This window comes from Leptonychotes weddellii, chromosome 8, assembly GCF_054177405.1.
Source record: "Leptonychotes weddellii isolate Sample4059 chromosome 8, ASM5417740v2, whole genome shotgun sequence".
NCBI lineage: Eukaryota > Metazoa > Chordata > Mammalia > Carnivora > Phocidae > Leptonychotes > Leptonychotes weddellii.
The window spans coordinates 47,230,168-47,250,584 of record NC_138376.1 but is presented as its reverse complement, the minus strand read 5'-3'; the positions used below and the strand labels follow the sequence as shown (position 1 = coordinate 47,250,584).

Genomic DNA, 20,417 nt, shown 5'->3' with positions numbered 1-20,417 from the left:
TTTAAGACTTAAAAACCAATCTTTTTCACAATTTAATGTGAAATTCTAATCCTCTTTTAATTAATTATTTATTTATTTTAAAGATTTTATTTGTTTATTAGAGAGTGAGCACAAGTGGTGGGGAGAGGCAGAGGGAGAATCAGATCCCAGGACCCTGGGATCATGACCTGAGCCCAGGACAGACACTTAACTGACTGAACCACCCAAGTGCCCTGATCCCCTTTTTAAGTTTTTTTATGCCTTATAACTCTGTGATAGCGTCCATCATATATAAATATATAAATACAAACATATGTATATGTATATACATATATATATATGGCTTATGTGTACATAGTTATTGAAATAAAGTACATTTCTAATATAAAAATATGGAATGTTAAACAGCTCAAACACACTCCCTCCAACATTACTCAGATAATTACTGCTTGTTTACAGAAAAAAAGTAGTACAAAACTTTATTCTCTATGAGATAACCTTAATTTCTCTAGCAACATATGTGTATCTACATACATAGATAAATGCACACAAAGTATAAGACATCTGTTAAATGTGGTATTGGAGTGGAGGGTAGGAGGAAAAATCTGGTTGTTGGAACAAACTGTCCTTCCAGGGATGTGTAGTCATGACAGAGATCTAGAAACTGTGCTTTATAAGAATAGGTTGAGAAAGTTGTCAAGTTTCCCATGGAAATGGGAAAATTTTGTGACAAAATGAAAAGTTTTTTCAAATGCTTAGGAAATGGATTAGAAAGCGTATGGATTTCTGCAGTTAAAAGAATGTGATCCAGTGGTTGGAAGAATAAAAAAAGATATTTATCATTACTATAATAATATTTTGGCAAAATGCTTGACACTTTGCAAGTATTAAAAAACTAATGGGTGTTCTAGTTAATTTACTTTTTGCCACAAGAACTACTGAAAAATCAAATGAGTTGCCTTGTAGAGTCATATGTTCTTTCATATTGCAAGAATCCAACTATTCCTTGAATATGTTATTTAGGCAGTTCCAGCAGTAGAAATTGTGGACTTTTAACCAAAACTCAGAAACCTCTTCCATACGTGCGTATCTGAATGGATCAGGATTTGGACTAACTCTTGCCATGGGGAACATTGTTTCCAGTGAAATCTCCTAATATTATGACTGCCATGTGGATTTTTTTTTTCCAATTGAAGTACATTAAACTACAGTGTTGTATTAGTTTCAGGTGTACAATATAATGACTGAACAGTTCTATACATTTCTCAGTGTTCATCAAGATAAGTGTACTTTTAATTCCCTTTATATATTTCACTCAGCCCCTACACACTTCCCCTTTGTTCTCTATATTTGAGTCCATTTTTGTTTATATTTTTATTTTTGTTTATTCATTTGTTTTATTTCTTAAATTCCACATATGAGTGAAATCATATGGTATTTGTCTTTGACTTATTTCACTTGCATTATACCCTCTAAGTCCATCCATGTTGTTTCAAATTGCAAGATCTCATTCTTTTTTATGGCTGAGTAATATTCCTGTGTAATATATATACACACACACACACACATATACCACATCTTTTTTATCCATTCATCTATGGATGGGCACTTGGGTTGCTTCCATAGCTTGACTATTATATATAATACTGTAATAAACATATGGGTGTATGTATCTTTTCAAATGAGTATTTTCATTTTCTCTTGGTAAATATCCAATAGTAGATTTTTTTTTTTAATTTAAATTTAAGCCAGATAGAGGGCTCTAATCACTGGTAGCCTAAAAATAGTATCTATCTTGTATTGTGTTTTGGGGATTGACAAAATTATATAAATGACCTAGCAAGGTGCCTTGTACATAGATAGAAAATTTAGCTACCATTAACTATATAATAGTAGTTTGCTAACTACGGATATAGCAGTTTACTATAAAAATGCAAACTTTCTTAATAATAATTGAACATTTTGCCTTGAGAAAATCATTCTGATTGTAAGAGAGTAATTTAGACATAGTGATAGAGGTTACAATAGATTAAGATAAGTTTCATTGCCCAGGTTGATTCTGGTTGTTTGCATATTATCTCTTAAAAATAATTCCCAGGCTGAGTCTACTTTCTTTTATGTTAAATGAATTATTTCTAAAGGCAGAATGTAGAGAAAAAAATTCTCAACAGAAGATCTCAGTGTAGTTTAAGTATATTGAATTCTTCTCTCCATTTTCTTTTTTTTTTCTTTTTTGCGGGGGGTTATTTAACATAGAAAGTAGGTTGGGCTCCATATGTGGCATTTGTTAACAGATGCTTTTGTTGCTTTTATCCCATCCCATCTGTGCTGGGCAGTTCCTAAACACATTTACTCACCTCAACAACCTCCACGTTTATGCTTTACGCCTTTTTTTTGGAAGCTGAGGGATCTTACTGATTGCACACACCCGTTAGCCACTCATAAGTCAGTCCAGACTATGAATATGTTAATGCCCTGGGGACAATGGGGGATAAAAGTCGATGGACAATTTCTCTGTTTCTCTCCAGGAAAACTTCTGATGTGTCTTCTCCACAGATCTTCAGAAGTTCCTCATTGAATGTATAGTTATATATTGCCAAATAACAATTACCCCCAAAATCTAGTGGCTTAGAACAGCAAGCATTTATTATCTCACAGTTTCTGTGATCCAGGAATTTAAGAGTGGCTTATCTGGGTGATTCTGGCTCAGTATCTCTCATTAGGTTGCAGTCAAGATGTTAGCTGGGTTAGTCATATGAAGACTTGCATGGGCCTAAAAGGTCCTCTTCCAAGTTCTCTCATGGGTTGTTAAGCAGAGAATTTAGTCCTTCTTCACATGGTCTTCTTCATAGTGTTACTTGAGTGTCTTCATGACATAGCGGCTGGCTTGCCTGAGAGAACGAAAGAGAAAAGAATGAGGAAGCCACACTTTGACCAGATGCTACACATTAGCAATGAAGTACAGTCCACACTCAATGAGAGAAGCGTTAGGCTCTATGTCTTAAAACGTATGACGAATTTTAAAACCATCACAGTGGGACTGAGCACCATTACACACAGTGGCAAAGAGCTAACTGGGACCTTTTTTTTCCTGTCTCATTTTCCCTACTCCGGCTTATTTGTATCACCTGCCAAATAAGCAGCCTGTGTTTAAGTCCTTGTCTCAGTTTGTGCATATGGAACATTCTAAAGCAAAACAACTTAGTACTCTGAAACTTAAATACTCTCAAGATTAAAATTTGAAGCAATGTTTTACTGAAAACTGATATGAAATAATATCGTCTATAAAAAGAAATTCATTTGGGGGCACCTGGGTAGCTAGTCAGTTAAGCCTGCAATTCTTGGTTTCAGTTCAGGTTGTGATCTCAGGGTCCTGAGATCAAGTCCAGAGTCCAGTCCCACTTAGCAGGGAGTCTGTTTGAGTCTCTCTCCCTCAGCTCCTCCCTCCACTCATGTGCGCTTATGTGCTCTCTCTCTCTCTAAAATAAATCTTTAAAAAAAAGAAATTCATTTTATTTTGTGCAGTCATAATCACTGAAAGAGTTGTTAGTTCCTTTTTATCTAAATTATTTTACTTCTCTGTATATAGTTTCAACAGCTATTTAGACAATATTCTGATTTGTAAAGGGGTCTCAAGAAACTTTGATTTATGTTATAATAATTGCCTTCTGGGAATATTCTTTTAATTCATATGCATAATTAATAGTAATGATAATAGAATTACTCAGGATAAAAGTAAAAATGTTAAATTAAAAATGACCTTTAAGATTCATAATTTAAGCAACACTAATAAAAGTACTTATTTTACATATTAATTAGGATTATACTTTATGCAATTTACTTAAGGCTATAATAAAATTAATTTGCACATTTGAAAATACATATAATAATTTAGATTTCAATCTATCACCATTTCTGCAACAAATCCATCACATGAGTTTAAAATACCTGTGGTTTTAAAAATTTAGAAGATAAAATGTGCTCAAATGAATAGTACAGAAAATAGGTAAGTAACAGAGCCCAATATCGTCTGAACAAATAATCAAGGCCATTGTGGTCAGCTCATTGGTTTTGCGTACTCACTAGGCTATCCCCAACTTTTCAACCTGGCGTTCCTGTGGGGGTTCCCAGGCATCTGGTAGTTTACAATGTCAAAATATATAAAAACAAAAGGAGAGAGAAAAGTCAATGTGTGACTCCATAGTCATTCACATGAATATATTAAGCAACAAATTTGGATTCCATGATCTAGATCAGTTATATGACCATTTCAGTTCCAGTTTGGTGATCTAGTGTATCATCCAGGACAAAGAAGACATCAGAACACAATGATAAGAGAGATATAAGGTAATTTTATTTTGTCTTGTTTTACCTATGTCTATTCTCCAGAAGTATGGTTACTTACATGAAAATAAGTCAAAAATTCTGGAACATGTGAATTTTTTACTAAGATATAAGCAAATAAAATTAAACAGATGTTCAGAGTATGTGAATTCCTAAAAACTAAACTATAAAGGGAGTGTCTAATATTCAGACGGATAAATACTTCATATTTTGGTATACTGTGAAGCAAATGGATTTATATGAAGCTGTCACTAATTATTAAAAGGAAAAAAGGTAGATGACAGAAAAGAACTGTGAAGATTCTGAAATTGTATGAAGTGACTTATTTGCATATTTGAAATCTTTTAGCTATTCTAACTTGAGAATTATTGGCTTCATCAACGTTCCTAATAATGACTTCTGAGCACTTAAAGTTGATGCTTTGCAATTGAAAAAAAAAATGCTGTAATGTGGCTGATTCCTTAACAATTATTAAACTACATCCTACTAAAGTATGCTATCAAATTCTGGCAAATGGAATTTTAGAGATTGCAATCACACTACTTTCTAAATCAGAAAGTAAATATTTTAAAGCAAAATAAGAGTTTAGTAAATGTGTCTAGGTGTGTAAGTTGAATTAAGTCTCATTAAAATTCAATTGTAACACATCTCAACTAAAATGAAAAAGGATTCCGAATAAAGCTGATTGAGAGGGAAATTCAGTTTTTAAACACTACTTATTCTTTCTCACCCCATTGGATGATACCAGGCATTATTTTGTTTAGTATGTTTGCAGACTTTCTTTGTCAAGTGTCCTCATAGTTTAACTTGATAAATGCCCCCAAATGGTTATTTTGGTATGGTGGAATACATAGAGCTCCCCACAAACAAGAACAATAAGAGACATGGATTAAAGATAATGGAATAGAAATACCATAATGTTGATCTTAGTAAATGTGAAATAAAAATAACCGTATCAAAAGAACAGTATCTGCAACAACAGTGGGGATCTAGAGGAGGATTTGCATGAGGAGCTCTTGGAGGAGGTGGTGACCAATAGAGTGGTTATAGAAAAATGTCCAGGCAAGGTAGTTGACAAAATAGCTATAAACCATATATATGATTCTACTTGCAACTTGTCTCCAACAGGTGATGGAGCAGTGTTTTCCAATTTGAATAATCATTTGAGGATAGCTCCTACTATTGGCTAATAGAAGTTCAAACTGGCTAATAGAAGTAACCTTTTTTACCAAGTAATTAATTTGTGTTTTATGTCCTCTCCCCCAATATTGTAAATCAAGTCTTGTGTTAAAAGCCCAATGTGACAGTTTCATGATTTAGTAGTTTCTTACTTATTTTTTTTTTAAGACTTTTTAAAGCAGTTTTAGGTTCACAATAAAATTCAGAGGAAGATACAGAGATTTCCCATATTTCCCATACACCTCCTGCCCCCACACATGCCATGCATAACTTCCCCTATTATTAGCATCATTCACTAGAATCATTTATTTGTTATCGAGGATGAACCTACATTGACACATCATAATCACCCAAAGACCTATATACCTTAGGGCTCACTCTCAGTGTTGTTTAGTCTATGGTTTGGACAAAAGTATAATGAAATGTATGTCCATTATAACAGCAGACAGAATATTTGCACTGCCCTAAAAATCCTCCATCCTCTCCCTATCCATCCCTCCTCTCCCTCCCCAACACTGGTAACCACTGATCCTTTTATTCTACCATAGTTTTTGCCTTTTCCAGAATGTCATATAGCTGAATTCATACTATGTCACCTTTTCAATTAGCATCTTTCACTTAGTAGTATGCATTTAAATTTCCCCCATGTCTTTTTATAGCTTGATGGCTCCTTTCCAGTACTGAATAATATTCCATGGTTGTAAATAGACCTTTAATAATATGATGATGAAGGTGAGAGGAGGAGAAACATTCTATACTCCTATGATTAGGTCTTAGTTTTTTGGTGATCCTGTCTCTGGACTGTGAAGTTCACAAGTGTTTCTCAGACCCCATAGGTGGGACAGAATGGCTAGAGTGGGCTGGAGTTGAGTATTTCCTGTCTTCCACATGGGAAGGAAGGCTAGAACTAATTGGAGTTGGGTATTTCCCTTCCGTAGGTCAGTTAGATTCTGATCATACTTCAGCAAGTTAGGCTCTGATTAACTAGTTTTTCCTGAGGGCAGCCCTTGTTAAGAACAGAGTGCTCTGGTGTATTTCAAAATGTTTCTTTTCTCCCTCCCCCTGTCAGAAGCAGGAGGAGATTTTCCTCTGGGATTTTACTATGGGGACCTGGTTGAGCTTCTGGAGGTAAATCTCAAAATATTGTGGGAGCCCCATAAGCCTTAGTCCCTGCCCAATTTTTAACTCTCAGACTTGTTCCACACCAAGCTTCCAGCAAAGCATCAATTACAGTTCAGGCTTTCTTACCCTGGCTCTGGTGCCCCATGTCAGTTTCCTCGTGTGAGTCTCTATGCCAGTAAACCAGGACTCCCTGTGTTTCCCTGTCTCTTCACTCTTGGAGTCAGTGGTTTGCCCCATGCCCTCCCTCTCTGGGGACCAAGAGCAGTGGAATTTTTCAGTCTGTCCTGCTTTTTACTTTTTAGGACAGAAGTGTCTTATTAGTTCCTTAATATATCTTTTTGTATAAACAAATCAGGTACATTATTTCCTTAATCTATCAGAAATTCTATTAAAAAATATATAAAGTGAATAGATATATATGAGAATAAATTTCTTATAATATCAATAGCAATAGCTCAATTATTCCATATATTAAACATTATTACTAGTCATAGTATAAATATTTTTGTAGAGTATAGGGCTAAAATTGTTAACGCATTTCTGTATTTTAACGATTTATAGAATCTTTTCATCATTCAAGCTAGGAATATAAACATCACATAACCTTGCAAGAACAAAGAATAAAAGTTTAACATTAAAAGTTTAAAATTAAAATCATAAGCCCTTTGCAGATAACAAGAAGATGACTGTATTCAAGCCTGAAATCAACAGGTGGGGTTCACTTCAGGAGAGCAAGGCTGTTTAACATTCATAAATCAATCTGTATAATTAATCATACTCACAAATAGTTTAAAAAAAACATATAATCATATCAGTCATATTACCATATCATGTATAATTTGACCATATCATATTAACCGATAAGAGAAACTATCAATTATATTTGTAGATGCACAAAAATCATTTGAGAAAAGTCAAAGCTCATTCATGATGAAGACTGTCAAAAAGACTAAGAATTAGTGGGAACTTCCTTAACCTAATAAAATATTTACAGATTGGACAAGAAGAAATCAAATTGTCTTTATTCACAGATTTCATACTGTCTTTGTAGAGAACCCCAAGGAATCTATTAATTTTTTAAATGAATGTTGGAATATTGGAAAGAAAGAAATAAAGAACAAATACCACTTATAAAACAGCCATCCAAACACTGAGGTATAAATCTAACAAAATACCTATAATATCGATACCAAAATAATATAATTTATGTGGAAAACTACAAAACACTAATGAAATAAATTATACATCTAATTAAACTGGGAGATCTTTCTTATTCAAAAACTAAATGTAGAAATATTTCTTACTCATTAATTAGAACACTTAATATTTTTAAGATGTCATTTCTTCCCAATTCTTTTTCTCCCCAACTTGATCTATAGATTCAAAGCAATACCACTCAAAATCCCAGCGAAGTTTATATATATAATAAAGTTTACAATATATATATTTCAAATTATGTTGTAGATACTTGCCCCTTAAGGAGATGGAACATAACTGTTCACCCCTTTAATGTGGGATATGTATAGCTACTTCCTTCTAAAGGGTACACTTGATATGACTTGATGAAAATGAGTTTTTGCTATGATCTTTATCCCCAAAACCCATATCACTAGTATAACCACTAGAATACCATCAAACAAGCCCAAGCTTAAGGACAGTTAAAAAAGACTTAACCAATGCTCCTCAAAACTCTAGAGATTATCAAAAGCAAGTATGAGAAACTATCACAGTCCAGAGGAGCTAAGGAGGTCCGGCAACTAAATGTAATGTGGTGTCCTGGATAAGACCCTGGAACAGAAAAAAAAAAAAAAAATTAGGTAAAAACTAAGGAAATCCCCATAATATGTGCACTTTAGGTGGTAATAATAATTTACCAACATTGTATCATTAATTATGACAAATGTATCATATTAATGTAAGATATTAACAGTAAGGGAAGCTGGTTATGGAGTACATGGAAGCTCTCTTAACTGCACCTGCAACTTTCCTATAAATTTCCTATAAATCTAAAATTATCCTGGGGTGCCTGGGTGGCTCAGTCTATTAAACATCTGCCTTCAGCTCAGGTCATGATCTCAGGGTCCTGGGATCAAGCCCCATGTTGGGCTCCCTGCTCAGCAGAGAGTCTGCTTCTCCCTATCCCTTTGTCCCTCCCCCTTCTTGTGCTCTCTCTCGCTCTCTCTCTCTCAAATAAATAAAATCTTTTTTAAAAATTGTTCTAAGAAAAAGAGTCTATTAAACAATTTTTAAAGCTACCCCACTCAAAAAAACTATAAAGCATATAGTTTTTTTTCTTTGCAGCGAAAATTAAAAACAGTATTAATATTGATGATGGATTAGAATGTGGACAAGTAGGCATTTATTATCATGCTGGCAAGTATCTAAATTGAAAAAAAAAAAAGTACCTAAATTGATAGAGCATTTCTGAAGAACAACTTATGATATTAAAGGAAAGACGATGAAAACTTCAGTGATGAACAAAATGAGCCCTAAGTTTGTTTGTGTTCCACAGGGGAACACCACCAATGGAGAACTTCCTCTAAAAGGAATTAGGTTTCTAGCTGCTACAAAGAGAAGGAGGTTTATGGTCTCAGTAGTAATTCATTAAGGATTTTACCTAATAGTGAAAAATGAGTTCATAAATCCATACATAATTAAAACAGGTCTTGTTTATTGGTCAAGACAGAGTCTTCAATTAGGTCCAGTGAGGATCTAGCATAGTAGGGTTGCTGGAACACTTTCGACTGACGTGATCGAAATAACATGTAGTTATTTATTAGCTTGGGCTGGGTAGGGCTAGGTGCTGGGAATAAAAAAGAGCCAAATTTGGCTAATGGGTATAGGCTGTGTACAAAGCAGTCTCATTTTCTGGTTTTAAATTACACCTATATAATTTGTTAGTGCTATGACCTTAGAAAAGTTATTTGCAAATAACTTTTTGGTAAATATTAGCTATTGTAAAAATTGTGATCCAAAATTATAGAATGCTCTTATCCCTGGTTATTAATCTATCATTTTTTCCCAGTATCACCCCAGACTTGGGGGTGTGTCAGACATTTAGAATTATAATTTCTGGATTAAGCTATACTCTTCTTATCCTCACCTTTGTATATACTCTTCCTAATGCTAGGAATGCACCTGTTCATATGCCTTATTTTATACTCTATTTTTTGTAGTAGTTATTACATTATTAAGTTTGTTACTTCTCTATTTTCCCAACTAGGCTGGTGGTTTTTTTGAAGGCAGGCACAAAGTTTTACTTTTCTTTATATGCTTTAACATTCAGAAAGGATCTGTCATGTCGCAGGCAACTCGGTAAATATGTAACTCTCTCTCCTGAACGTTGCACTTTAAGCAGTGTTTGTAGATTCTCCATCAGTTCTTAGACCATGGTTTAACAACTGACATCTAAGTGGTTTGTATTAGCCCTAAAAGAACATACGGAGAGGAAACACATCAGATGCACCAATGTCATTCCCTGTATTTGTTTCCTAGGGATGGCATAACAGATTACTACAAGCTTGGTGGCTTAAAACAACAGAAATTTATTTGGTCACAGTTGTGGAGAACAGAAATCTAAAATCAAGGTGTTAGGAAGGGCACACTCTCTTTATAGGTGCTAGGGGAGAATCCTACCTTTTCTCTTTTAGTTTCTAGAAGCTCCAGGTGTTCCTTGTCTTGGGGCTGCATGACACCAACCTTCACCCCTTCTCCCCTGTGTGTCTCCTCTTTTTATAAGGAGACTTGTCTTTTAATTTAGGGCCCAACCAGTTAATTTAAGGTGATCTCTTCTCAAGATCCTTAACTTAGTTACATCTGCAAAGACCTTTTCTACAAATAAGGTCACATTCACAGGTACCAAGTATTAGGACTTGGATATAGTGTTTTGGGACCACAGTTCAATATCACCTCAAGGCAAGGTCCAGCTGCATGTTGCTGGATGTCTGAAAACACATTTGAATGAGGGAATTACAAGGTGAGAGGTAATATTACTATCAAGCCAAAAATAAGCAGAACCAATATTTTAAATGTTGTACTGTCTTCTATATTGGTTTCAATAATATGCTAAATTTAAAATTAACTTATTTTATAAATTTAAATGTGCTCAGGTTTTAGGGTAAGAGGGGTCACTAAGGAATCATCTTATAATTAAATACTTGTGTGGATAAAGAAGATGTGTATACACACACATATACACACTGTGTATGTGTATATGTGTGTGTACACAATGGAATATTACTCAACCACAAAAAAGAATGAAATCTTGCCATTTGCAACAAGAGGGATGGAGCTAGAGAGTATCATGCTAAGTGAAATAAGGCAGTCAGAGAAAGGTAAATACCAGATGATTTCATTCATATGTGGAATTTAAGAAACGATCATGGGGGGGAAAGAGAGGGGCAAACTAAGAAACAGACTCTTAACTACAGAGAACAAACTGATGGTTTAAATAAGTGATGGGGATTGAGGAGTGCACTTGCAATGAGCACTGGGTGTTGTATGGAAGTGATGAGTCACTAAATTCTACACCTGAAACTAATATTACACTGTATGTTGACTAACTGGAATATAAATAAAAACTTAAATATTTGTGAAACATTTTATAAAATTATCAAGGTTTTCACTATTTTAAAAGTTTACTATCTTATAATCAACTTTAGTCAATGTTCTCTATTATACAGGCATAGATACTTTAATAATACATATGTATCAAGCTACATATATTTTAATAAAATGGAAAGAATAAAATCTAAAATGACTGACCTCTATGATATCTGAGCCTTTTTTGTTTTCCCTCTTTGTGGTTGTGGTTGCTTTTTGTCAGTGGGCCTTAATTTCATTGAAAATACTAGTGAATATCAACTAAATTAGCTCTCATAAATCAAACCTTAATGGACAACTACTTCATGTGCTTAATCTTATTCAAATTTAACAAATACAAACTCCATAATATAGACTTACGCATATTATATATACATTTTTTTTTTTTTTACTTTTGTTTCTTAGATGTCTTCCTGGATTTTCTGGGCAATTTTGTAAAAATATAAATGAATGTTCTTCATCACTATGTCTAAATGGTGCAAAGTGTGAAGATCACATCAATGGATATATTTGCAAGTGTCAACAAGGTAATTATTGAAAAAATTATAATCACGCATACTTTATACATTTACAAAATATATGTTCATGTATGTGTAAGTGTGTATAATACAAATTTGACAATAGACTCCACCAATAATGTTGTTGGTTATCAACTAAGTTTTAAGCAATGAGCATACTTTAAAAATATGAAATGGATGTTCTGTGATACTCGAAAGGTACCATATGACTTAGGCTATCGGCAAGAAATCCTAGTGCTTAGAGTATATCTCACTACAGGTATTTTCTACATTTATGTAAACTTCATAATCCTGATCTTTATGTCCGTTGTGCCTGGCACACAGCAAGTCCTTTGTAAATGTTAACTCTTACTAATATTGACATTATTATTATCTCCAACAATGGTCAGTACAGAGATGGACAAGCTGAGTAAACTGATTTTATTCAGGGAATAATTTTTCACTAATAATTGGTATTTTGGCCATTTCTGCCTTTGGTCATATTCTCTTTAAGTATACATTGATATATTGGGGCGTCTGGGTGATTCAGTCAGTTAAGTGTCTGCCTTTGGCTCAGGTCATGATCCCAGGGTCCTGGGATCAAACCCCCTGTCGGGCTCTCTGCTCAGCGAGGAGCCTGCTTCTCCTCCCTCCGCCTGCCACTCCCCCTGCTTATGCTCTCTCTTTGTCAACTAAATAAATAAATAATTCTTTTGAAAAGTATGCATTGATATAAACAATTTGTGTCCGTGCTTATTTTTCCCTCTCTTTCTTCTAGCTTTCTAACTTTGCAGATTAGTTGTTTTCTTCCTGTGTCTTCTGTCACTCATCTTATCCTCAACATTCAGGTACATCTACCCAAAAGAGATAGTGAATGCCTGAATTTCCTTGAGAAATAATAATCTCTCAGGAATATATGTGGGGTATATTTTTGGTCACCAGAAAAGAATTCTATTTACAGACTCCACAGAAGATTTGAGACAGCTTGTGGATACCCCAGGGTTTTGGGTTTCTGGTAATTTGTGTCCCCTGAGGGAATAACAGCCAGGCAGCCATGTGGGTATTAGGACTTCTATTGTATATGTGAAGTTATACAAACTAGTGAATACTTATCAACTCAGTATCATTGACAGGTTGTTGACAAGTTCAACAGTCACTCAGTGCACTCCTCTGTTTTGGAATACCCCATACTGATACTAGGTTTTGTTTGGTCAGATAAAACATAGGAGAACATTTCTACCTGAATGTTGAAATAGCCACCTCTACATAAAACTGTAACTCTTGCAGATAAAGGAAGTAGAATAGACATTGCAATTCTCTGATATAAAAAAATGAGTACCATTTTAGAAGTTTTGCCTCTTTTAAGCAAAAATATCTTTTTTGAGGTCTGAACATTTAAAATGCTATAATACTACCATATGCAATGAATATAACCCTACAAAGACAATGAAGGAACAAAGCATGTATATAAATCATTTTTGCCATATGAATATATATAATTGCTAGATTTATTTTTCCAGTAATAAATATATCTTACCATTGCTAGGTTGGTTTTGATGCTCCATGTTAAGATTTAACTTACTTTAGATTCATTTGGAAGCATGGAGCCATTCTGAAGCAGGTGCAGCATTCAAATGAAGCCCCATTCTGAATGCTACTCATCAGTCCATAGTGGAAAGTGGAAGACCTCAAATGCTTATTGTTAGATGTTAATCAGAACTTGCTGGTAATTTTGACTTAAGCCTGAGATTCCTCGCAGTCTAGTCACAAGAGCAAAATCCAAGTAAGCAACAAACCAAACAAATTCTTAGAAAATGCTGTAGACACCCACCCAGACCCTTCCCCGGCTCCCAAGGGCTCTTTCCAGCCAAGGCTCTTACAGCAACATATCCTCCCCCAAAAGTTATTTAAGGAATAATCGTGCTCTTGAAGATTACCCTTCATCCCTTTCTCATTTTCCCTATTAACATAGTTAGCTGGGTTTTTTTAAATTTGTACAGTAAAATTTGCTCTCCAGCAGGTAGTTCTTTAGTTATGACAAATGCATGAAGTTGCGTAACTGCCACCCCAGCCAGTCATGTAACCGCCATCCTCCAAAATGTGCTCGTGCTACCCTTTTCCTCACCCTCAACATAAATTGATTTTGACATAATCCTAATTATTTTTTTTACCATTTTTGTCCTTGAAAATCTACCCACTGTTGAGCTCTTCATTGTGTTCTAAATTTCAGATTCTAAAGGCCAAATGTGGGGGGACTTCAGCATACATATGTTTAGGAAATTATAATTACAGTAACAATACTAGCACATGGACACCATGCTATCTTATGTGTATTGACTCATTTAGCTTTTATAACATCCTCATGAAGAACGTACTATTATTATCCCCTTTTTCCAATGAGGAAATGGAGTCCAGATTCTTTGGGTAATCTCCCATAGCACATTAGGGTCAAAGCTGAGATTCAGAGCCAGTAAGTCTGGCCTGGTGTTACACACTCATTTCTTATGCTCCCCAAAGAAGGACCTTCACTGAATAGCAACTTCCCATAAAGTTTCAGTCATGCTAGATGAATAAGTTCTAGAGATCTAGTGTACAACATTGTGCCTATGGTTTATAGTACTGTATTATACATGTAACATTTTGCTAAAAGGATAGATATTATATTAAATGTTCTAACTAGAATAAAAAATAAATAAAATAGACAACCATTTTAAAAGAAAAGGACCTTTACCGGTAAGATCCATCAGTGTTTTGCAGCTTAGATGTTAGCAGTTCTAACCACTATGAGATTTCTTCAGGAAGGTTGCTCACTCACATCTGTCTGATTATCTCCTAAAAAGCTTGATAAGCAAAAACTGAGAACTTACCACTTTTCCATGTAATTCAAAACAACTTGCATTTTCCCAAATGTCATAATAAGGCACAAAGGCTGATTCATTTGGTTTAAACAAATCCACTCCTCTTTTATCCATGGAGGAAACCAGACTTAAATAATGTTGATAATTACCAGGCTCTCGTCTAAATCATGCCATCATCCTTACCTTTTACAGTACCTGATAGAAACCTACCTTCACTGTTTACTTCTGTCTTTAAATAGTTAAGCACTATAAGCTATTGCTGTATTCTGTTTTAATCAGTTGGAAGTCTTAAGTTCACATCATGTTGCCAATTATCAGAATTCTCATGTCTTCATGTAACAGATCTTCCACCATAGTGGTAATCTTGGATGGCTCTTCCACTGTACCTGAGTTTGTAATTTATCCTTTTTTCTATCCATCTTCTCTACTTGTTAGACCAAATAGAGATGTAAGACACTTGAAGTATTCTGAACAGAACACAGTTTGAAAAATTAAATGCCAGTTTGCTCACTAGATATATCTATAAAATGCAACTGAAATTTAAATTTGATATAAGTAGGTTAGAAGACACTCTAAATGTTATTTAGTTTTGTGCCACCAAATCCCATCCCCAGAGGTTGTATTCTTTTTTTTATTATTATTATGTTATGTTAGTCACCATACAGTACATCATTAGTTTTTGATGTAGTGTTCCATGATTCATTGTTTGTGTATAACACCCAGTGCTCCATGCAGAACGTGCCCTCCTTAATACTCCTCACCGGGCTAACCCATCCCCTCACCCCCTCCCCTCTAAAACCCTCAGTTTGTTTCCCGGAGTCCATAGTCTCTCATGGTTCATCTCCCCCTCTGATTCCCGCCCCTTCATTTTTCCCTTCCTTCTCCTAATGTGCTCCATGCTATTCCTTATGTTCCACAAATAAGTGAAACCATATAATAATTGACTTCTAATGGATCCTCACAGCGTCTTCAGCACATATTGAAAAGTACAATCCATTTATAATGCTGGCCAATGTTGTGTAATCACAGACAGGACCATAGTTAGCACAAGCCCCTCCCCTCTCTGTAAGCAGATAAATTAGATTGTTAAGCACTTTCCTCCAAGCTAACTAGGTGCAATGCTGTACAAAGTCGATCTCAGAACACACTCCTCCTCTCTGCATGAGATCCTTGTGCAGGTTACAAGCTGAACAGCATTCAGGACAGTCCTGATTACAGAGCTCATCCTCTGCCTATGTAGTGAGTTCAATGGCTGGTAAACTCATTTCCATGAAATTATTAATACAAGCATCCAGATTATTTTATGAAGTAAAACACGCTTACTTTTGTTTTAGCCTCAATAGTCACATTTATAGTGTCATATAAAAATGTTTAACACTCAGTAAGTGAAACCACAGTTATTCCATTAAAAGCAAATTGAAAGTGAAGAGAACAATCTATCTATTGGAAATGTGAATGCTTCACCCAGAGTTGTTCTCAGTCCCTGGGGCAGTCACCAGGCCCACACACTTTTTATACTCAGGAGGGATGTAATAGTGTTTATATAGGTGATGATATAAACTTTGGATACACATTTTGCTCTTAAAATAGCATTATTCATTTTGAAACAGAAATGCTGCATCATCCTTGGGGCAAGGAAACACAGAAACATAGATAGTGTTGGCCATGAGTGCTCACAGTTATTAAGTCAGGGGTATGACTTTTGTATTCAGAACGGAGGCAATACATAATGATCTTTCTTTTTAATCAAGACACATGCAAAGTGAAATAATCATTAATACGAAGCAAAGAGTGTATGCTATCGTATTTTCATGAAGATTTAGATGTAAAAAATAAATTCTACATATTCTAGAGTTAGACTAAGAAAAAATAATTTTAATTTACATCATTCAATTACTGGATAATACATTAACTAGTAAGACAGAATCATTGTGGGCGCCTGGGTGGCTCAGTTGGTTAAGCGACTGCCTTCGGCTCAGGTCATGATCCTCGAGTCCCAGGATCGAGTCCCGCATCAGGCTCCCTGCTTTGCAGGGAGTCTGCTTCTCCCTCTGACCTTCCCCCCCTCTCATGTGCTCTCTCTCTCTCTCATTCTATCTCTCAAATAAATAAATAAAATCTTTAAAAAAAAAAGACAGAAGCATTGTAGGCTTAGGTTTAATTTTACTTTATTTCCCCAGATTAGATGCAAATCACTTGGTGCTGAGAGGGAAAAGGAAATGAAAGTAAAATATGTAAATCTTTCAAATAATGACTTTTATTTTCATCAATAAACTCAAACTATTATAACTGCTATGTTATGGCAGAGAATGGTAGTATTAAAACTGGTCAGTGTTTCTAGTTGTATAAGTATTAAAAACCGTTTTGTTATCAACTTAAAATTAGTCTAATTCTTTTTTTATTATAATTTGACATTTAAATTCCTTTTTATTTTATACCCTCATCATTTGATATGATTTATTCTGTAAGCACTTATTTAATTCCTATTGTGTATGAAATGTTAGATTAGTACTATGAGTTTAACACCATAAAGATTTTATTATTTTTCTGGGTTGCTAATGAAAACTTCTGGTTTCTTGATTTTTAACCACCAAACAGTATTTTCTGAATATCTGGTTATGTTATTGCCAATGGACATCAAACGTACTTGGGATTCAAAGGATGTTTTCTTCTTCTCTGCTTCTAAACCTTTAAAAAAAAAAAAAACAAAAACAAAAAGCCTTACTGACTGAATTTTAATTTGTCTGTTTTATATTCCCTTATTCTGCTCCCCTTTCTTATCATCATCTTGCCCACACCACTACAAGGACATCATCTTACTGATTTATTTATTTTTTTACAACCCCCCCCACAAAACTAGTGAAAAAGCATTGTTTACATACATAAACACTTTCCTTTGACAGCACAATACCATGTGGTACTCAGAGAAGCAAGGTGATGAGCAAAGAACATCTGGAATCTGGGAAGAATAAAGTTCAAATCCCAGCTTTGTGACCTGGTCACTTGGGGATCTTTAACATTATTATAAAAACCCTCTGATTCTCAGCTTCCTGATAAAACTATGGGGGGGAAATCACCTTAAAATTTGTAAAGCACTAAATGTAGAACTATAGTTAAGATATATTATTTTGGTATGAGGCAGCCTGAGCCCATTAGCCCATGTAAATTTTACTTAACTTTTCAAAGTATCTGTTTCTTCATTCACAAAATTGGAAAATAAGCTCATTCACAGAGTTTGTTCAGCAAGGCATCAGGAACAAATAATAGTAACCAACATTTCTAAAAAAACTTACTATATTCTATGGCTAGTAATTTGTACAGATCATTTCATTCAAATCTCACAAGTTCCATAAACTTACGAAGTATGTACATTGTTATTTCCATTTTGCAAGGGCTTTGAAAGATCTTATGACTCGTCTCAGCTTTCACAGCAAGTAGCCAGGCTCTGGTGCTTGTGAATATATCACCTCCTCCAAAAATGTAAAAAATAAAAGCGAATTTTGTTCATTATTTTTTACATTGCTAGTTTCTACCTCCCTTCATTACCCCCCACCCTTTTCTTTCCTAATACATATTAAGAAGCTGTAAGAATTTTGAATTCAAAGACTGGCTCCCTGGAAGAAAGTCCAAATCTAATCCAATTACGTGTGTGTGTGTGTGTGTATATATATGTATATATTTGCATATATATTATATATTTTAAATATATATTCATTATATATATATAATATATATTAAACATCTTTTCTAGTAGCAAAATAAAAGATTATAAATTGTTTTTCACTGTCCCTTAATAACCCAAAGCCCAGATTTTTAAGATAACAGACTCAAATTATGATCAATCTTTGTGTTAAAACATTTTTTGTTATATATTTCAGATATACATCTTTATAATTCAACATCTGTGTACACTACAAAATGATCACTACCACAAGTCTAGTTACCACCCATCACCATACACTTGACCCCCTTCACCTATTCTGCCCACCCCCAACCCCTTTCCTGTCTTCACCAGTAGTCTTTTCTCTATGAGTTTTTGTTTTATTTCCCTTGTTCATTTGTTTTGTTTTGTGTTTAATTCCACATGAATGGAAATCATACAGTATTTGTCTTTCTCCCTTTGACTTATCTTACTTAGCTTAATAGGTCTGTTACCAAACCCAAGTTCAGCTGCCCATCCCTTGAAAGGCCTTTATTCAAGAGAGAGGTTTTTGATTGGAAAGGAACTTGAGCTTTATTCAGGAGGCCAGGAACCTGGGGAGAAGGCAGACTCTTGTCCAAAAGCCAACTCCAAGGTTTCTGCCTGGACCAAGGGCTTTTAAAGATGTTTAGGGAAGCGACAAACCATGAGAGACTATGGACTCTGAGAAACAAACTGAGGGTTCTAGAGGGGAGGGGTGTGGGAGGATGGGTTAGCCTGGTGATGTGTATTAAAGAGGGCACGTTCTGCATGGAGCACTGGGTGTTATACACAAACAATGAATCATGGAACACTACATCAAAAACTAATGATGTAATGTATGGTGATTAACATAACATAATAAAATAAAAAAATAAAAAAGATAGAGAGGGTCTTGTTTATATTTTCTATTTATCTGTTTAACATTTTCAACTGATGGAAAACATAATAAAAGTTTTAATATCCTTCTCTGGTGGTTCTAAAAAAAAAAAGATGTTTAGGGAAGTTAATCAGCAAAGGGAGTACAGTGGTCCACAACATTTCTTGATTTCATGCAGACTCGATGGTGCCAGCTACATACATTATCTCAGTGCTCCAGAGTTGAGCAAAGAGGGTGCAGTTTGTATTTCATGATGTGCAGGAGGACTCTGTTCTTTCTGCAAAGGAGGGCAAGGTCTGCAGATACGCAAAGGGGGGTTAATAAAGTCATCTGGGTGACCTAGAAAAAGAAAAAACATTTTGCTAAAACATAGCTAGGCTAATCAGAAAGCCAAGGTGGCTCCTGTGGCCTGGGAAGGTTCTGGTCCTTCACTCCTCAAGCCCAGTGGTCTGCAAATCTCAAAGAAAGTAAATTAGTCCTGTTACAGATCAAGGGATTTAGGTCAGCAAGTAAGGAGTGTGTTAACTTGAATTAAGTTAACTCTTAAGACTGGTTGGAGTGCCATTACGGGTTCATCCTTGACCTCATTCTTCTTTATGGATAAGTTGTATCCCCTTGTATAAATATAACACATATTCTTTAACCATTCATCTATCTATTTTAATGGCTATGATTGGCACTCAGCATCCATTCCTGTCTACTGTGGTTTCTGAATTACAGAGACAAGAAAACAAAACACTACAATATGTAGACTTCCCTTGAAGCTGATGTTGTGCATATAAATTGAGTTCCACCTATAATAAACATACCTGAAATCTAGAGGATCTAGTGGAAGTCATTTCTAGATGTCTTAGCAATTTCAGCTGGTGGGTAAGGTCATGGACATGTGAGATTTTCTGAGTCTCTGACTTTGTATTAAAATGCAGAACCGTCAGGAATGGCAGTGAGACTCTGCAATCCAGTATCTAATCACTAGCCTCAGGGTAGGAAGAGACAGCCAGAGAGACTGTGCCGGCAGCTTCCTGGTAATCCAGCTTCTCTCAATTAGTGCAGTGACTTCTTAAGTTGAATAATTCTTTTTTTTTTTTATTCTTATGTTAATCCTCATACATTACATCATTAGTTTTAGATGAAGTGTTCCATGATTCATTGTTTGTGCATAACACCCAGTGCTCCATGCAGAATGTGCCCTCCTCAATACCCACCACCAGGCTAACCCATCCTCCCACCCCCCTCCCCTCTAGAACCCTGTTTGTTTTTCAGAGTCCATCGTCTCT

General features: G+C 35.1%; 1 protein-coding gene across 1 annotated transcript in view; it reads left to right on the top strand.

The window, feature by feature from the left end:
• Window positions 1-20,417, top strand: part of LOC115942605 (protein eyes shut homolog) — a 486,269-nt gene that overhangs the window by 309,339 nt on the left and 156,513 nt on the right. The window contains 1 exon segment of the mRNA XM_081827582.1: window positions 11,632-11,753. Coding sequence (XP_081683708.1) covers window positions 11,632-11,753 — 122 coding nt within the window.